Genomic DNA, 18,753 nt, shown 5'->3' with positions numbered 1-18,753 from the left:
CTTTCAATCATGTAGAGAAAATCTTCCAAGCTGACCATGGCCACCTCTTTGCAACAGGTATATGAGCCCCCTTTTATAACTCCAAGGGGGGTCTTTGTGAACATTTCCAGGTACTAGAAATTGTAGAACACGGCCTTGATAGCAGCAGTAAATAAATCAAATCAGATTAAAGGGACATGATCTAAAAAAAACCGAAAATATTCGTGATAATAGTTGACTGTAGGTGTCATATATCACCACCAGATGGCAGTAAATGAACATTAAGGTTGCAGTCAAACATTCGGGAAGAAGAAAAATAAGAGGAGGAGCAAAACAGACTGGAACCAGACTGCAGTACAAAATAACTATTATACCTAACCTTGTCGGATGGCACCATAAACGGATATTTTTTTCAAGCAAACGACGTTTTAAAAGGTATGAAAAAGTAAAACCATTACCTAAATAGCTGATGAAAAGCAAATATCCACATAGTGAACTGAATGAGTGGACAAGCTGAAGCGACGACAGCTAACAGTTAGCGTCACCGAGCTAACTGAGCTAACACCTCACGGGAGGTAAACAAAAACCTTAACACAACATCTAGTGTTCCCTTCTACTTATTAATATCATTTTACATGTTGCAGCGTCTTTTCCTTACCAGTGTATGCCAATACCAGTAAGTTATCTGCCACGAAAGAAAGTGTTGTCAAAGTTGCTTTTGTAAACAACACAGTAATAAAATCAGCTGCTGATTTCTATGATGTATAAATAATGGAAAGTTCCGGCTCAGCATCCCTCACACTGACAGTACAACTCGTCTGACAGGCTAATAAAACACCAACATGGATTTAGAAAAATATAAATATATATTTAATAATGTAATCTAATGTTTCTTTAAACTCAAGTTTATCCTATTTGAGAGTTTTTTTTTTTTTTTTAATGAGGTCATCTAGATGCTAGAAACACATTTCATTGTAATGACAAATGTTACACTTGCACAATGACAGGCTTAAAACGCACTTTACACTCCAGTCGGTATAAAAAAACATTTTAAAGTTCTGGTTTTAAATAGAACGGTGTTTATATTTGTAGAGGTATTGTTTAGGCATCAGAATCTAGTGTTCCTGGTTTGTGAGCCTTTATTAGGTAGAGTAGACTGTCCGAGGAGATGGTACTGACCTACTACCCAGTCAGTACTAAGTTACCTGTTAATTTATGTAAGCATGGACTAAATATTGATTTAGGGCAATGATCTCCATAACTGAGTTGAACAATTCCCTCCAATGAAGACACTGAAATGAAACAAGTTGACGAAACAAACTAAATTGCAACTCTATGCTTACAAGTAGTGTTTTTTGAAATTGTACTCTTTTCTCACGTCTAACCAACCTTTATTCTAATTTTTGCCTTTTACAAACCCTGAATACAAGGCAAATGAAAATTTAAGTTTTTCCACAGTTAAGCTTTTAACTCTAAAATGAAATCCCTTTTCCAGAGCCGACAAACATGAGCAGTTTCAGCAGGCATAACCGACATAGGACACCCCAGTTCTCCAGGACAACACACCTTGGCTCATCCAAGCCTGACCAGGAGAGAGATTCAGGCTTCTCAGGTTCGATTTAATTATGTTGCTTTATAGTTATATAGTTTTATAGTTACATTTAAGTTTTGTGTTTGCCCAATGTTTCTTAAATTGTACATATTAAGAATGTCCATGATTACAGAGAACTACTTTTGGAGCCATGGATTGATATAATTGTTATAATTATTATATCATTTATTCGGATTGTGTTGAGTGGGGGGATGTCGGGTCACATGGGTATGGGCAGAGTTGTATTGATTTAACTCACCTGTTCACTTTTTGTTCTCAGTGGAAGAGAGGGGGTGAGCTGGGTTGCTGTATTTTTTGTTGACCGCTATTGTTTCTGGCTCACTGTGATTATGAGTTAATGCACGTTATTACAAGTTAAGTTGATTATCTTTTTTACGTTAATAAAAAAAGTCAAACTTATTTTTACGTATCACAGTATTCTTTTGAAAGCGCGTCGGACAAATACATCAGGCCCAACCTCAGCCTCTCAGCGGCTTCATATTCAGGAACGCCGCTACACTTATCAATCTAGAGATCTAGGTCACACTTTTCTGTAAGCTATCTTCCATTTGGTCTGTATTTGTGATGACTCATATACTCTATAAGCGCTGACCTACCTCGATTTGTTTTTCGCCGTCTTTATCAGGTTAATGGTATCCTTTTCAAAGCCCTCTGGAGAAGCTTACCTGTGTCTGCCACTGTTTCCATAGTGCTAATGATCTCCCTCAGAAACACTAGAAAGGGTAAACATGTTGCTTTTAAACATGATGAGATCCATTTGTTTTCTCTTTCCCCTTCTCAGATGCCAGCTCGGAGTACCTCAGTACAGTCGATCTGACTGACTCTGAGGACGCAGGCATAAATGGGTCAACAACCGGCCAGGACCCGAATGGGCCTCAGGTGACTGTGATGGGAGGCTCATACGCTGGACTATCTCCAATGATCATCATGAACAATTTTGTCTTAAAGCAGGTAAAATACAAGCTTTGGTGTCTGCCTCTGTCAGGCACTGTTTGATTATTTCTTTCGGAGGGTTGTAATAGTCTCATAACCTTTGGTCTTTTTCTGCCATCTCTTCCTGCCTCTTACATGTTTCACCCTGTCAGTTGATAAAGTATGAAGTCGGCAATATTTTTTTTTTTCTGAGTGCAAATGTAATTTAAGAAATAGTTACATTTCCCTTGTAGTTTTACTGTTATTATAATAGTTGTATACTGATTCTTGATTCCTGTACTGTATTATAAATGTATAATATGATGGTATTCATGTCTTTTTATTTGTCTGTTTTTAGCCTTCTGCCATGACTCACACAGAAAAACAGTGGGGCTTTCCCTCTCCCATGGAAGTGGTGCCTCAGTCACAGGTTGTTCTTTTGCAGCCTATGGTACCAAACGGCAGCAGCAGCTCTTCGAAGACTGGTCCTGAAAAAATAAAACAATCCAAACGCCACATGCCAATCCTCAAGTCATATCCCAGAATTGCCCCACAACCTGCAGACACACCAACTAAGAGGGTGGGATCCTCCAGGATGAGGGTGGGTTCAACATATGAGCAGAGACAGAGGAGGCATCATCGTGGCCACAGGCTCTGCTCCTCTCCCAGCCCGCAGTCAGCACTGCAGAGTACAATCAAACCCATCTCAGTCTTTAAAGCTGCAGACAACCAAGCACAGGCAGCGGAGAGTCAAAAGCAACTCACTGATATGTCTCTCTCAGTGTTGGCAGGGGCCAGCTCTCTGCCCCCCTACACGGATGATTTTAGGACTGAGATTGACACCAACATGTTGTACAACGACAAAGACCAGGATACCTTCTCCATGGACAATGAGAAACTGAAACGATTCAGCAATACCTACAACATCCTCAACGTATCTGGCCTACTGGGGATCACCATGCGCACAAAGCAGCTGATCAAGGATAATAAGCGCACTCAAGGCCAGCTGCAACAGCTTCAGGAGCAAACGGCTCTGCTTCTGGAGGCACTGAGCAGCGGAGACCCACAGCTCTGGACTAAACTGCAGCTGTCTTTGCAGCACACAGACAAGGAGCAATGGGCAGCTAAAGCTCAGAGAGTCCTGGTATAAATGAATGATGGACACAACCATCAGTTAAATCAAAGGGTCACCAGATGATTTGTTGAGGTTGAAAACATATATATCAAATATTTACAATAACAGTGTTCTTCGCATAAAATGACAGCATTTAGCATTACAACTAAAACTATAACTAAATCTATAACAATCATCTGAATCAGCTCAATTTCAAGGTTTATGAAGATATTTGAAGCTGAAGCACTCCTACAGTACTTTTACCAAGTGGAGGTTTAAAAGCATGCTGACTCTTTGAACCCTTGCCTATAGTATATTTCTTGCCTTTCCTGCTTCAAAATGGTAAGAATCACTTGCAATAGGGCTATGGCTTCTATAACCTGAACTTCTGATAGCATAAAATGCATGCCTTACAGCTCATGTGAGGACACATACATGCCTTGAATGTGATTACTGTAGAGATAAAGATTTAGAGTTTTAAATCAAACAGAAAACCGGAGTGAACACACGTGCCCTGCTTTTCAATATCCTCCAAATCATTATTTATCAACTGGGCGCTGTCTTGTTCAGTTTAACTCGTTTACTTTGTTTTGAACTCTCAGTAAACTAAACTGCATGAGCCGAAGTCTTATTTTAATGAAAGAGTATCCTGACAGCCTGTATTCTCAAAGAATAGCTGTTTAGCTCAAAGCACCATTTTAGATGGACTGAAAAATGTTAACATTGTTTTTATATAATTTTGTTACGTGGTCTAAGTATCATTTATGTGTTATCATGTTTCTGACCCAGACTAAAGCCATGTCATTGATGGAAACTAAGCACATGCAGAGGAAATGTTTGCAAAGCAAGCTCCTTTTGTAAAAAGATGGTGTCAAGAACTGAAAGCTTAAACTGTAGCAAGTGAAGTTATGTAGCCATATACTTCACTAATGTCTGCACTTACTTTGTTTCTGCCATGTTCATTTCAGCTAAAGGTAAATGTTATTAAGTCTAGACTTTAAATGACAGCTAAAACATTTATTTTAGCTTCAAATCACAGACTTGCACTAAGTTATACGATTACTGACAACATTTTAGACAGATGTTATGACTCGTGTCCTTAAATGAGCATTCTGTTTCGAAACATGTGAATATAAATGCTAATCTAGGTTCCTGTGCCTTTCTGAACATGTCAATGTTTGTACTTCATTTCAATATTGAGCAGCTTAGATTGTGAGTTTCATGTGAAGGGAAGTTGAATGTCCTACATTTCATCCAAAGACTTTGTGTTCTTGTCTGAATCAGTACAGATCCCAGCTAGGATCTGCTTCTTTAGAGAATAGCTTGAATACAAGTTCAGCCGTTATTGGGTCAATTTTAGTCTTAAATCTAGGTCAACAGTTGGAATATTTATCTTGCAACATTTTCTATAACATGAGTAACAACAACATTAAGACATATTTAAATCAGCCTTTATTTAAAAGGGCAAAAGAGGGTTACAAAACTTTATTAAGATTTCTTTTTGGAGATTGCTTTTCCTGTTGATGTGAAATGTACTTGTCTTGTTTCCTTAGCAACAGTCACTTTGACTAATGATGAACTCATAAAATGTTAAACATCATTACCTCTCAGTCTCTAATTCTGTGTGGTTTTATTTTTTTCAAAACAAAGAATGGCTTCATGCTGTGATTAAAATGCTTTTATTGGTTTTACAGGAATAGACAAAATAGCTCTTTAACATATATTTACTGAAATCCAAAACATCTTTCACAGGAGGTTGAACATTTCAGTGGTTTCCTAAAAGTCCTTACTTTTAGGGTGCACTCACACTAGGTCCATTTGCCCCATACCGTGCTGAAGCCCGATTGTCCCCCCTCCCCCAGTCCCCTGCTGGCCTGGACTCACACCGCTCCAGGCCAAACTGGGCCTGAGCACAGTTACCTCTGTACATACCTCATCACCATACTGAAGTGCACTCTGGGACTTTTTTTTCAATAGAATCATCATTAAATTGATGTCACACAATAGAGAATGTATAAACAAACACAATTCTCCGATATCGTTTGGGTACGGATGGTCTCTAGTGTGAGTGCACCCTTAAAAGGTGCCGTTTCATTAGCAATGTAGCAATACCCCTTTCTTTTGGGGTATTCTGTAAGCATGTAAGACATGAGTTCATGGCACATAGTGAATAATACCCTGGATAATAATATGGTAATCACAATCACATACCCATCCCACTCTTACAAAGGAGCATGTTACTGTATCTGAGTCACACTGTGTATGAGTCACATTCATTTGAGTAGAAAAAACATCAGGCTCAACATTTCACAGGTTATTGTTATTGGCAGTTTATGCTTCAGCTCCTGTAGTTTCCTGGTCTGCTAGCCCTTAACAATGAAGTCAATTATTGTTGCAGAAACTACCGGAAGTGTCCTGTCCGTGCATTAAAGTGTCCTACAAGAAAGTTCAGCAAAACAAGACACTTGAACGTTAATCTCAGAGCACTGCATGATGTAATATAAAAATGCAAAGCTTTGAATGCATGCACTTGTGCAAAAAGGGCATTTGTTGTATTTTGATGCAAGCGAGTAGTAGTGCATGGAGAAACTGCTGGATGTCCCAAATGACCAACTCACATGTCCTAATATTGCCTTGCCAAAAGCTACTTACTTAAAGAAGTCACTTATACTATGCACTTATCCAAAAGTTCACACTAAGATATGGCTCCTGTCCTTAAAGGAATGTGTGCTAACAGCTAAGTATTTCATGTTCTACTTTAAAGGTTACAAAGCATCCATTTAGAATTTAAAATCAATCACCACATGGATCCCAAGAGAGCACTTATTACAAGTCATGCTTCTTGTGTGACCTATTAAGAAGACGCATTTGTTATCACTCAGTCTTGTTTCAGCGCGTCTGTGTCTTCAGCGCCCGTCTCCACCGTCTGCAGAGGCAGGACCAGGCCAAGGATCCAGCGGGTGCCGAAAACATCCTTGAGGTTGCTTCTCCAGGGGCTGCGATTCTCCACGAGTTGCCCCCTCTGCATCTGGCACCAGGTCTGCCCCCGGGCCACCAGCAGCACCTGCTGGCAGCAGAAACCTGCACAGACCAGGCCGATACCGAGCCACACATAGAGCATCAGGACCAGGAACAGCTGCAGGCCTGAGATAGTTCCTGTGGAGAGACATTTAAGGGAAAATTGACACGAGGTAAATGTGTAACTTATAAGTTCCTGTTTGTTTCAGAGAGTGTTCTATGTTTTGGTGTGTTAATGACCAGATGTACAATCTTTTTTTTGATGTATTACTTATTTGTTTCATCCTGCAGGTGAAACACTGCTGTAAGAAGCTACAATGAAAACCTTTGAGACAATCACAGGCTAGTCCAGCTGCCTAGAGGTTTCTGTTGTTATTCTATTAACAATAGAATAACCTCTAACCTCTAATCTCTGGGACAATAAAGCTAAAGCCATTTACTTATATGAACCAGTCTGCTTATAGAAAGAGTAAAGTTATCACTCACTTCCAGTCATAATGGCTTTGTTCTTATATAATAAGCATTAAAATTGCCATACAGAAATTTTTTTTATATACATACACATAAGATACTGTGATGGAAATTTTAACCTGACAACACAAGCTTGTTTGTATAAAGTACAGTTGTATTCAGGAGCATGTAGAAGATCACACAGTCGCTACTTTTTTAATCATTCTCTTCCTGTAACAAGTCCCCTTATGGCCAAACTCAAAAGCAAGAATTTCACCTGGGTGAGATTGAACTCTTAGTCAAATATTGAAATGATTCCTTTAGTGGTTCTGAAAGACACTAAGAAAAACAAACAGAGCCTGTACATGTCAAAACAAAACACCGATACGGGACAGAACTTGCTGCTCTGTAATTGCCCCCAAAGTAATTACATTGTAGCCTGCTGAAACAATCTACCTGAGCAATTTCAAAACAGTTAGGGTGGATACAAATATGTCTCAGGTTAAAAAATACAGGAATTCCAATTGAAGTGAGGAGTTTCTTTTTAAATATCCTGACACAACTCACCCATGAAGAAGTAACCAGTGGAGAGGGGGAGGAGAGTGAGGAAGGTGAGTGGGTTCTCGAAGGAGATTTCGTACTCCACTGTGAGGAAAGCCACACCGAGGACCAAGCAGTACATACATATACATGATGTGTAGATGCAGAACATGAGGAAGTAGCGCATGTTTTTGTTGCCAATGCAGTTCCCCGTAAAAAAGCAGTGATGGTCCCTCTTCAGAATCACTTTCTTACACAGTTTGCAGAAGTGTCGATTGTTCAGGAGGTAGTGAGCGTCCACTTTGTCCGAGCAGTGCGGTGAACACACCGGCACCCCAGTCTCATTGGCGCTTTCGGCAGGATATTTAATAGTCATTATGTAGTTTCCCAAAGCGTTGAACATCAAGAAAAGGAAAACAATTGTGTGAAGAGTTGTGGAGCTCTTCAGGGATGTGTCTGAGTTTGGGAAGATGGTTGGGATGAAGAAGCAGAAGTGTAAGATGAAAGTGACTGCTGTAGCGATGAAGAAGTACGCTGGGGCTACAGCATTGAGAAGTCTCAGTTTTAACATCCGGGTAAACATGTCTGTGAGAGAGGGAAGACACAGGGGGAAAAAGCTAAGAGTAGTAATATGTTGACAAAGTTCCAGCACAGCAATGAAAACAGCTTCAAGCTAACCGTGTTTATAAATGATGAGTAACATGACGTTCAGACTCCTAGTTTTCAATATTTATTATTTGCAATGTAAGACATTTTTAAAAGCATCCTCGACAGTAACTTTGTAATCCAGCTGCCTGTGTTCTTGATGAAATAAAATATTTAAACAGACATCCCGTGAACTGTATATCATCATGAATGTTAGTGTGGCAGTGGTGAGGTCAGAGGTCAGCTCCAACCCTTAAAAATCACCTGTGTGTCCCTGCATGGGGTTTAATACCATCAGGCAAAATTGAAGAACTACCCAATATTTCATCATCATAATGTATCAGAACATATACTTTATCATTTTTTCTTATTATGACTGTTGCAGATTACCTAAACAGTTAGACTAGAAGCATTTGAGCAAACACACCTCCAATGACACGTGTGGTTTGAGTCTATTTACATAAAGCATCAAGGTGAAACTTACACATCCTCTGTTAAGCAAACGTATTTTATAAATATCGTTTGATCTCATTAAATAAAGAGGATTTAAGTCTGCTGCTGAGAAAAACTAATTTCTCTACCAAGTAGGGTCTGGGGACTCAGAAGGGCCACTGAGAATACCGAGAATATCTCAGCCTCTTCTCTGTGATCTCCTAACCTACAGCACGAGCAGATGTGAAATGACAGAGTGACATCACAACATGATGGAAGGCAATAAGCAGCTCCTACAGACGAAAACTGGGTCAATTTGATTTCTACACGAGGGGCTCCCAGCATTAAAAAAAAAAAACCCTGGGCAGCTCTTCTATATGACAACGAAAGCCCAAGATGACAGACAGAAGCTCAATCAAGGACTCTCGCAGCTTCCTCTCCTCCGTGATGTCTCTAATGTTGGCGACAATCATTTACATGCTGACGCATTTAGGGGGGAAAAGATCATCGTACAGCAGCATCTTAATCTTGTCCTACCTGCAGATTTCAGAGGTTGGAGCAGCTGTCTCTTCAGCACCACGGAGCCTTGGCTCGGAGCTCAGCACGTTCATTCACACGCTCTCAAGGTGTTTCAGTCAGAGCCACATCCACCGTCTCTGCTCATTACCGAGGCTCACTACTGCCCCGAATACCGCCACCTGCTGGTCTGGATGCGTCCGCTTTTAATAATGACAATAATGATGACAATAATAATCACAAAGATAATATTATTATTAATAAAAATAATAAGAAGTAGCTTAGTATTGGCATTGAAAGTATCAAATCAATGTACTTAGTGCACTCAGTGCTTCTTTGAAAGTGTCTAATATCTTACTGAATAATATATCAGCACAAATTAACCTTAAAGGGTGCACATACTCATTTTAAATGTGCACTACCTCCATACAAACACTTCTGAACCTTGACATATAAATGCTGCTGCGCAGCTTAATAAGATAGGTCTCCTGTAATGTGTACAGGTCTCATTCTAATCTGTGATTTAATTTGTTTGTATGTTCGTATTCTTGTTCCTGCATTGGTTTAATAAAACATTCAATAGATCAATCAAGTTACAGTGGCCATGAAAAACGTCCTTTAAAATGAAGAAACCTCAAGCCAAACGAGACTCATGATGAACAGCCATCTGCAGAACTATCTTTTCTTGATATATATCACCTTTTATCTCTCTCTCTCTCTCTCTCTCTCTCGCTCTCTCTCTCTCTCTCTCTCTCTCTCTCTCTCTCCCCTCTTGCCCTCTCTTTTTGTATAAGGTAGTTATTGAGTTATACCAGTGTTTCTGGTGTTGAATGTTTAACTTTATCTTTGTATCATTTTATATTTTTTTTGTTTTGTTTCAGTTTGTCTGATTGCACTTGGAAATGTTTTACATTTTATCTGGATAATACCATAAGGGATGGGCAGTGCTGAGGCCAGACACGAAAATAAGGATTCATTCATTCATTCATTCATTCTTTCATGTAGGCCTATGGTTTAATTTGATCTCTGAAGTGGTTTCATTTACATTTTTGTGTGGGTTAATACATACATACAGGAGGGGGGACCGGGGGTGTTGTTAAATGAAAGAATATATTTCATATTCATGAGTGTTTCTATCTATCTATTTATCTCTATCTATCTATCAGTCTTAACATTCTCTAAACTGTAAATATAGTTGTCATAACAGTGTCATGGTACATCAGTCTTTCTTTCAGTTTATTGGCACTGCCCTCAAGATGAAAAAGGTTTGTGATTGTACTCGTACTGGTCAAAATGTGTCAGCCTATGTTCATCTTATTTTTTAACCATGTCAGTCAGCCCTGGAAACATTTCTGATGTAAAAATCTCAAAAAAAATTTGGCATTTATTGTTGACACTGACTTCTCGCTGTACTACAATTAATTTTTGACTCCCTGAATACAGCTTTATTCTGTATCATACTGAGCTTTTACAGTAAGATCCAGATTTTAACATTATTCCATACCATCAATACAGCTTTACAAATAAAGATAAGTACATCTGTTTTGCAAAATGCTTGAATCATTTGAGAATTGAGCCAAAGTGAATGAGAAAAAACTGTACTTTTAGTTTTAATATTAGTTGTCAAATGAATATATGGAGAACAAAACGTATAGTCTCTGAATTGCAGTTCAGTTTTCATATAAAATTCTAGTCTAAAGACACTATATGAAAAAAATAAATTAGCTGGGTCTGTAGAAGTTGGAACATTGCAGGACAGACAGTATTCCAGTAGGGGGCAATACAACCTTAAATATTTTACCTCTAAGTCAAAGTGTTTAAATCATGGTGGTATTCTTTATGTTTTGCAGTGTTTCAGCAGTGTGTTGACCAAATAAACTAAACACTTTGTTTAGCTTGTTATGTTTCCTCACCACCTGAATGGTTGCTTTAAGTTTAAAAAAATCTAAATATGGTTTAATCTACTAAATCTGTCATTTAACTTGAAAAGCTGATCAGAAACGTATAAACACTCGGTACAATGATTCATTACTATGCCAGTATGCTGAATTTACTACTGGAAAAAAATGGGAGCTGAAACACTAGGCTATTTGACGCTCCCTAAGCAGCCTTCAGGTGTTGAATTGTCAGACGGCCCCTGAGTAGGTGGGAGTTTCTCTTGATTCTTAGTGCTGGGGGGGGGGAGGAAAAAAAACAGCAGCATCCTCATCAGCAGCAGACGCCAGCGACCAGGAAGCGCCCAAAGGTGAGCGATGTAAATTTTAAAATAGCCTTTCGGTGATCTAAAAGCGGGCTGGGGAGCTTTATTGCGCTATTTATGGCGCAGTCGTTTCCATCAAGTTACTGAGCATGAGGAGAGGGTGGGTGTGCAGACTGTTGTGAGTGCTGCAGTGAGCGGAGGAACAAGGAGTCGCCAAAAAAACGGGTCTGGTTAAAAAGCGAATTTCCTTTTTTTTACTTTCAACTATAAAAAGATTAAAAGTTGTATTCGAAACGAAGGTTTAAAAGCTCCTTTCACTGTGGGAAAGTCTTGTTTTTGGTTGGTTAGCATGCGGAGGTTTCTGGCAGCGTGTCACTATTACACCCAAAACAGAAGAGACATTCCTGCTCCTCACTACAACACCCATTGTTCCTCGTGGAAAGAACAGGGTGGCAGACCTGTAATGAGCACCTTCGCCTCTAATTTAGGGTTCCCACTGGAATAATACTCTAAAATGTGTAAATGTGGTATTTCGGGGATTCCTGTCAATGCTGTGAAAATGCTTTCCTCTCTGTTTTAGTCTGTTGTTGTTGTTAAATCTGATGGATCTATACAGACAGAAGCTGACATTTGTCTAATGAGTTATTGGTGTGACCTGTTGAATTCACGCTCATCCTGCTGCATAGTCGCTAGGACATTTGTCTCGTCTTTATTAATGGAGATAGACGCGAGTATACTAAGTTTGTTTTCAATTCAAGTCTTGCATTTTCATTTCACGTTATCACAATATTTGGTGTTATGAACCCTCTTAGTTGTGGTCCTGTACGTTTTAAACTCATGTTAGGCAGACTGCATTGTAGTATATTGACTCTCTCCTCCCGACATCTGCACCTGTATAATGGAGGGAAGTGGCCTTTAACATGACAGATTTATAAAAGGGATTCTGGCATTTCAGTGGGTCACTGGAGCAGAGCATTTCAATACGTCATGCCACTGTTTTGAGTTTCAAAAAGAGGAATACATGTGGTGAAAAGGTCTAATTATCATAGGAAAGTAATATTTTGGGTGCTTAAATGGATTTGAACGAGGACACAGAGTCCTCTTCTAGTAATATTATGTAAGCCGAGGTCCAGATGATATTAACGACAGGAGTGTTGTTCATTCATCAGAGTGGAGCTTTTTCATTTTTGGACAGTCTCATTTATGGCTTTTCCATAATTAGAGATGTAAAACAAAAGAGGCAAAGCATTTCAGTTCAAGTCCTGAATCTCTGTAAAGGTTTCATGTCTTTAAACTCTCACTTTAAAGTCTGCTGTCGGTTTGAAATGCACCGGCTGGAAGAAATCTAAAACTGAAAACATTAGAATCTGCTGGAGCGATATTGAAGATAATACACAAAGAGGTTGTATAATAAGTTAAATTGTGACCTTTTACATCCCTGACTATGTAATATATTACAGGTACCTTGTAGGAAATGTGGCTTAGGTGTAGAGAGAAGAACTCTTGCACAAAATAAAATGTATTTATCATACTGAATAGAACTATGTTGGTCTCAGGTGTTTTGATTGGCTTGTCTTCTCTGAAGCTATATACTGTTTATACACGTTTTTTTTCACACTTCAGTGACTTATCAGTTTTGGTGACAGTCAAAATATTTTCACAAAACTATCACTTGATATGACACTGTGTAAATGAGAGTTAAATCTTCCAAGAAAACTGAGCAAATCAAGGCAGGTCCTCTTTGGGAAACACAGATATTAATATTTTAAGAGATTCTACGCTGTGATTGGAAAAAAAGGCTTGCTGTAGAGCCATGGATCTCATGTTCTTGCACAGCATCGACCAGCTGCTGAACACGAGGACTACAGAGTGTGACATGCAAACGTAAACCTACCTCCATGGATCTACTTTATGTGGAGAGTTTGTTTCAGCACCGCGGGCAGCTGGACAGCTCCTGAATGATCAAACATCCAGTAGGCGAGAGGCACAGAGCCTTTGATGTTTCATTCTAATGGTGCAAAGCATTTGAAATCACATAATCTGCTCCACTTCACATCAAACGAGTCAAACAATAAACACTGTGCAGATGAAAACTGTCCATTGGTCGAAGGTATAAGCTCCAGGAAAGTCAAGTCTTCTGACCAGTAGGTAGTTTCAGTGTGTCCTCAGTCTTGAGCTTAATTTAGTGGCTTAAATGTAAACATTTTTAATCCATTTTTTTGTAATAGAATCGAATATTCTCTTAAAGAGCTCATGAAAATGAACATGAACAATAAACACTCACAAAAAAGCTGAAAATGAATATTGATGCCTCTGTATAACATACAAAACCTAGTTGGTGTCAAAGTGGGTGACACTGTGCTGCTGAAACAGCCCATGTTTACATTTTCTAAGATTGACAGTGACTGATACATTAAACTGTTAGAAGAAAGTGGGATGAGGTTTTTCATCGGAAAAAAAATATGCACACATTAACAGGACAAGATTAACAACAAGAAGTTTCCGCTTTGTTCTGAGGGAGTGCCAAAATCAATGCAGACTGAAAGTTCCTCACAGAAGCTTTACAGTGAAAAACCATCGAAAGTAATTAAGCTGTAAAATCTGTTTTCATGTCTCATACACTGAATTTAAACATGTTTTTATTGTGTAATGGTTTATATTGTCATTTAAGCTAATACTGCAGATATACAGTAGTGCTGTGTTGCTGTACTGAATGTGATTTCATTCTACACTTGATCTCAGATTTAAAGTCTGAGAGGATCAACCCATGCTGTTAACACATCGCCCTCACTTCTGTGTCACACATATAGAAATCTTCCCCCTCTATAGTAGAAGGTGAGGTTGGTGTTGATGACGTTGAGTTGTGCGTTGCAGGTGTGTGTGTGTGTGTGTGTGTGTGTTAGAGTGTAAAATTTATCCGAGATCGCATCATACGCAAGTTGTATTTCTGTGAGTCATCTCCCTTGACACATCTCACGTCAAGAGCTGCAGGATGTGAATAGAAATGTCAGAAAACACTTTGGTGAAACCCCCCTCCCCTCCCCTGGCAGAAAAATCGAACACAAACAGGATATCTGAACAAAACAGTCACAGATGATATCATTGCTACCTGTGACACCTCCATTTTGTATTCCAGTGGCATATCTAAACACAGCAGTTATGTACCATAGGCCGGGCTTTGTTCTTTTCACGTCTTGGATGGGGAAGAGGCTCCATGCTGTTTGAGATTCCTGCTGTGATCTTTCCTGCTTTTCCTTAGGGGTCCATCGCAGCGATGCAGACACAGGCAGCATTGTCACTGATGTAAACAGATCCTGTCCTCCTGCAACTAAAATGCAGCTTTAAGTTTACCAGACAACAAGGGAGCAGTGTTAGATATTCACAGCCACATACAGCTGTCAGACTTTCTTATCCTCTCACATTTCACACATTTTATATCCCCTGTTTTATATGCATGGGAGGCTAATAGTCTCATCTTATAAAGCAGAATTTATAGCAGTCATTTTTAAATGTCTGCCCATGGTGGTTTTGCATTTTTTCTTCATTAAGTGCAAATTAAATATTCCTCCTATAAGAGCTCGAACAATCATAAAATGATCTATTATTCTGATGTAAGGATACAAATGTACAACTCTTAAGGAAATTAATCTAATCTTTTTTGAAAGCAAATTAAATATAACTTGGTTTTGCATGATTTGTGATGGCTACTGTTGACTGACATTTTTTTTACTACTGGTTGATTACTACTTCTTTTTGGCATTGCTGTTTGATGCTGTTCAGTTCCTTAAATCTCAGATCCTCAAACTACCAATAATACTGTTCTGTTAAAACTGCTGAGTCATTACCACAGCATATAAACAACTCCAGAGCATACTTGAAGTTCAGACTTCATCATTTACAAATGATTGGAAAACACTAGTTTCATCACAGGTAGAAAATCAGTCGTAAAACTCATACTATGACTTCTAGATGCAGGAAAGCCTTTGAGTTTGTTTCAGGGTTTAACAGAACTATACCTTCACAATAGAGTCACTAAAAAAAATAGTTTTTGAGTCCTGCATGCATCCTTATCCAAAGGGCAGCAAACTAATTGAATTGAAGTGCCCCTTTAATTTTTAGTTGATGTATTTTCAAAAATATGATTATATTTTTAGTCCAATTTAAATAAAGAGTTTAGTAAGAAATCCAGTGAAGGTGCAGTTTATTAGAAAGCAACACTAAAAAACAAATGTTTACAGTCCGACTAGTTTTAGAACGAGAACACATTCACTTGGCAAAAACATACACAACTGCTGATAACAGCTCCTACTGTCCTTTAGTTTTGTTGAACGCCCATGATACATTATGTCAGTACACAGAGATGTGTTATATTTGGATTGATAGTCATTTTTATTTTCTAGAGATGTGTTCAGACGGTGGATATTTCTCTAAAGGAATCTTGCTTGGCAGTGTTTGCACTTTTTTTATAGATGCGGGGGCAGGAGTAATTTTGACTCAGGTTTTCTCACAGGACCATTATAAAGATCAGCTTCAGCAGTGTAAGAACCTGTAGGTGGAATCTTCCAGAAGCTCTGAGTTATGCAGAGAAATCCCAGATTAGGCTTGTTTGTAAATCAGTGTCATGCAGCACACATGTTACACTGAAGCCATCACCGATGACAGGTGGTCTAATGAGGAAGGCCCAGCAATGAAGGCCCACCAGTGTGGCCCAGCAGACACACAGCTCCTCCCTGGGGGCCTACTGAGCATGTGCAGCCAGACAGGAAGCAGGTAAGGTTTGCTGAACCACAGCCTGTACTGAATTGTGCATTCACAACTGCATGTATGCTAAGGCCCATTCAGCTTTCAGAAAGAGGCAGCAGTGACTATGTGCCCTGAGCAGACACACCTCACTGAACTGTGTTTTTGCATGTGATAGAGAGAGAGCCATAGAGAGAGAGTGAGGTACAGAAAGAGGCAAGCACCCTCCCTTTTTTACTGAACAGGTGGTGAGCAGATTGTGTTAACCCCCCCACTCTCGGTCTAATGAGGGTTGCCCATCATCCACACACCCCCAAACACCAACCTAACACCAAGCATATCACAGCAGAGGCTTGTAGCTCATGAAGAGTGAAAATAAGATGCACTCACACATTGTTCACCAATTAAAATACACCAACTATATGACAGACAAGATAGATTAGATGCAAAAAAGTATTTGGAAAAGTCTCCCTAAAGGATTACATGCTGTTTGAGAAGTACATTACATTTCTGGATTGTAGAAGCGCAGCAATCATACCAATGGTAACGTGAAGGTACACTCTTGTCATGTAGCTGACAGAAAGAGAGCATTAAGTAAAAAAAGTCCTCATGGGATTTTGAAAACTCCCCATCAACTCTGTTTATATGATAGCTATTATAAGACTTAATAAAAACTATTCATTCTCTGGTCAAGTGTAGACCATTGTAGAACTGTAATCTGAAAAGAGTAAATTAGTTTTAAAAAATCTAAAAGGTTTAATAATATAAACTCCCTGTGGAAAAAAATCATGGTAGAATTAAAACTGCTGCCATTTAAGTTTAAACTTCATCATTTTCAGCCTTAAAAGAGGCTTGCCATTTAGGGCTTCATGATGCAACAAGAAAAGCGCCATTTCAGAGAAAGTACACAATTATTTCACAAATTTAAAGCGCAAGTCTTGAAATTTGCACAACCAAATTTTTAATACAACCAACTGCATCAGCAAATAGATGCATTCGTTAACAGACTAAGTCAACCGACAGAGACATGACATGCCTACATGGTACAGGAAACAATGGGATGTAAGGCTAACTAACATGATACTGTAGCAGTTGTGCAGTTTAGATTTATTTGCTTTAAAGCTGCAGTTATTAATATTGTCATATCAACAGATCAAGGGTCCATTTGTAATATGAAAGTGACTGTTCATTATGACATACTCACACAATGTGTTTAACTTACCACACTTCCATCTACCATCTATTTCCCTAAGAACTTGGTGGAGACCAAAACGGAGGTAAAAGAAGGGTGAACATTGGACTTGAAATTTGTATGATGGCCAGACACATGACTTTAAATGCATCCTTAAAATCGGTTGGATGTGTAAGAAATTAACCTTTACTAACTCATTCAAATTCAGTACTTTATTCTAAGGAAAATTAAGAATATTAGTCGTTGTGATGTCTTCTTCCCACCTGCCAGCAAATTTTTTACAATTTTTTATCATTCAGGATGTGTTTTCATTATAATTTCTATTCTCTGTTGCCGTTCTAGTACCTCCTATTTCCTCAAAGCAAACTGCACGTGTGAGTTTCTGTAAAAGATCAGCTTCAAGTGTGTCTCCTCATATCACTGTCATCATCTCATTATTAACAGCTCATTAGAGGAGATTTTAACAGAGTTCCTTTTAAACAGCAGGATTTCCATAATTAGGGTCTCACTTTAACATTAGCATGCAGAGCACAGCTAAAAGTAGCTCATGTAGCACTTTGTGCCTTTGAGATTAAGGCTATGACAGAGGAAATGTCAAACCCTTCCTGTCTTTGCAGGTATCGCTGTCTCAAGTATGGAGAACTGTCTTTTCCAGCACTTTAAAAGCAGCTACCTGAAAAGTGTGTGTTTAACAAAACTGCAGCTCGTAGGAAGAGATACAACAGCTCATACGTTGTTCTTTTATTTATGGTGATTGCAAGTTGTCCTTGGTGTTAGTCTTTCATCTCACAGTAGCTGGCAGTTGATAAGGTGCAGAGGTCTGCATGTCAGCGCAAGTTCACACGTTATTTATGGTTCATTTCTCTGGCAAAACAGGCCCATCTCTCTCTCATTCCACTAGGCAGGTGATGTGTCTTCATCTAGCTGAATGTTTGACGATGGGAGGAAAAGCTCTTCCGCCGCTGTCCAACAAATGGTTTATGTTGTTGATGAGGAATTACGATCCTACAAGCAGCAGTTGTTTTCTGTCATGTTTGTACATGATAACAAATTCAGCTTCTTCTACCGGTATGATCAAATGACGGGTGAAGTGTTTAAACAATTGTATATTCAAGCCCAGTTGTTTGTTTGAATCTTTCCAGGGCACTTTGTTGCACACCACCCCCTTCTATCCTTCAACATTTTTTAGGTAGCTAGCAGCACAAAGTCAGTAAGCCTGCCACTTACACCTAGAATAAAATATCTGAACAAACCTTGGATTGCTTGAATTATGTGTACAAGCAAAATGAACTATACTGACCGCTCACTTTCCTGTACAACAAACAGCAAGATTTGTTTTTATTTTTGAAGTATGTGATGCATTGCCATTTCATTTGGACCTGATGTTCATGAAGCAAAGAGGA

General features: G+C 39.0%; 3 protein-coding genes across 3 annotated transcripts in view; 2 read left to right on the top strand and 1 right to left on the bottom strand.

The window, feature by feature from the left end:
• The first annotated feature begins 273 nt into the window (after positions 1 to 273).
• On the top strand, positions 274 to 5,217 carry cipca (CLOCK-interacting pacemaker a). Its single transcript, XM_020630123.3, has 4 exons — positions 274 to 414; positions 1,475 to 1,591; positions 2,373 to 2,542; positions 2,862 to 5,217. The coding sequence occupies exons 2-4, from the start codon at positions 1,486 to 1,488 to the stop codon at positions 3,651 to 3,653; spliced, it is 1,068 nt and encodes a 355-aa protein (XP_020485779.1). The 5' UTR covers positions 274 to 414; positions 1,475 to 1,485; the 3' UTR covers positions 3,654 to 5,217.
• Positions 5,218 to 6,194: 977 nt separating this feature from the next.
• zdhhc22 (zinc finger DHHC-type palmitoyltransferase 22) lies at positions 6,195 to 9,383 on the bottom strand. The gene is made up of 3 exons (XM_020630125.2): positions 9,240 to 9,383; positions 7,653 to 8,210; positions 6,195 to 6,773 (listed from the first exon to the last, which is right to left on the bottom strand). The coding sequence occupies exons 2-3, from the start codon at positions 8,206 to 8,208 to the stop codon at positions 6,496 to 6,498; spliced, it is 834 nt and encodes a 277-aa protein (XP_020485781.2). The 5' UTR covers positions 8,209 to 8,210; positions 9,240 to 9,383; the 3' UTR covers positions 6,195 to 6,495.
• Positions 9,384 to 11,340: 1,957 nt separating this feature from the next.
• The window catches only part of tmem63c (transmembrane protein 63C), a 32,265-nt gene continuing 24,852 nt past the window's right edge, over positions 11,341 to 18,753 (top strand). The window contains exon 1 of the mRNA XM_065966578.1: positions 11,341 to 11,463. The gene's annotated coding sequence lies outside the window, so the exon portion shown is untranslated. The remainder of the gene's footprint in view (positions 11,464 to 18,753) is intronic.

This window comes from Labrus bergylta, chromosome 18 (assembly GCF_963930695.1).
Source record: "Labrus bergylta chromosome 18, fLabBer1.1, whole genome shotgun sequence".
Classification (NCBI taxonomy): Eukaryota; Metazoa; Chordata; class Actinopteri; order Labriformes; family Labridae; genus Labrus; species Labrus bergylta.
This window is presented reverse-complemented; position numbering and strand designations above follow the sequence as displayed.

What these genes read in the sequence shown, in the direction of transcription:
- cipca (XM_020630123.3), top strand. Translation starts at nt 1,486, where the DNA reads ATGAGCAGTTTCAGCAGGCATAACCGACATAGGACACCCCAGTTCTCC. An exon ending in GAGAGATTCAGGCTTCTCAG is followed by an intron (nt 1,592 to 2,372) that starts GTTCGATTTAAT and finishes TCCCCTTCTCAG; the next exon opens with ATGCCAGCTCGGAGTACCTC. An exon ending in ACAATTTTGTCTTAAAGCAG is followed by an intron (nt 2,543 to 2,861) that starts GTAAAATACAAG and finishes GTCTGTTTTTAG; the next exon opens with CCTTCTGCCATGACTCACAC.
- zdhhc22 (XM_020630125.2), bottom strand. Translation starts at nt 8,208, where the DNA reads ATGTTTACCCGGATGTTAAAACTGAGACTTCTCAATGCTGTAGCCCCA. An exon ending in CACTGGTTACTTCTTCATGG is followed by an intron (nt 6,774 to 7,652) that starts GTGAGTTGTGTC and finishes GTCTCTCCACAG; the next exon opens with GAACTATCTCAGGCCTGCAG.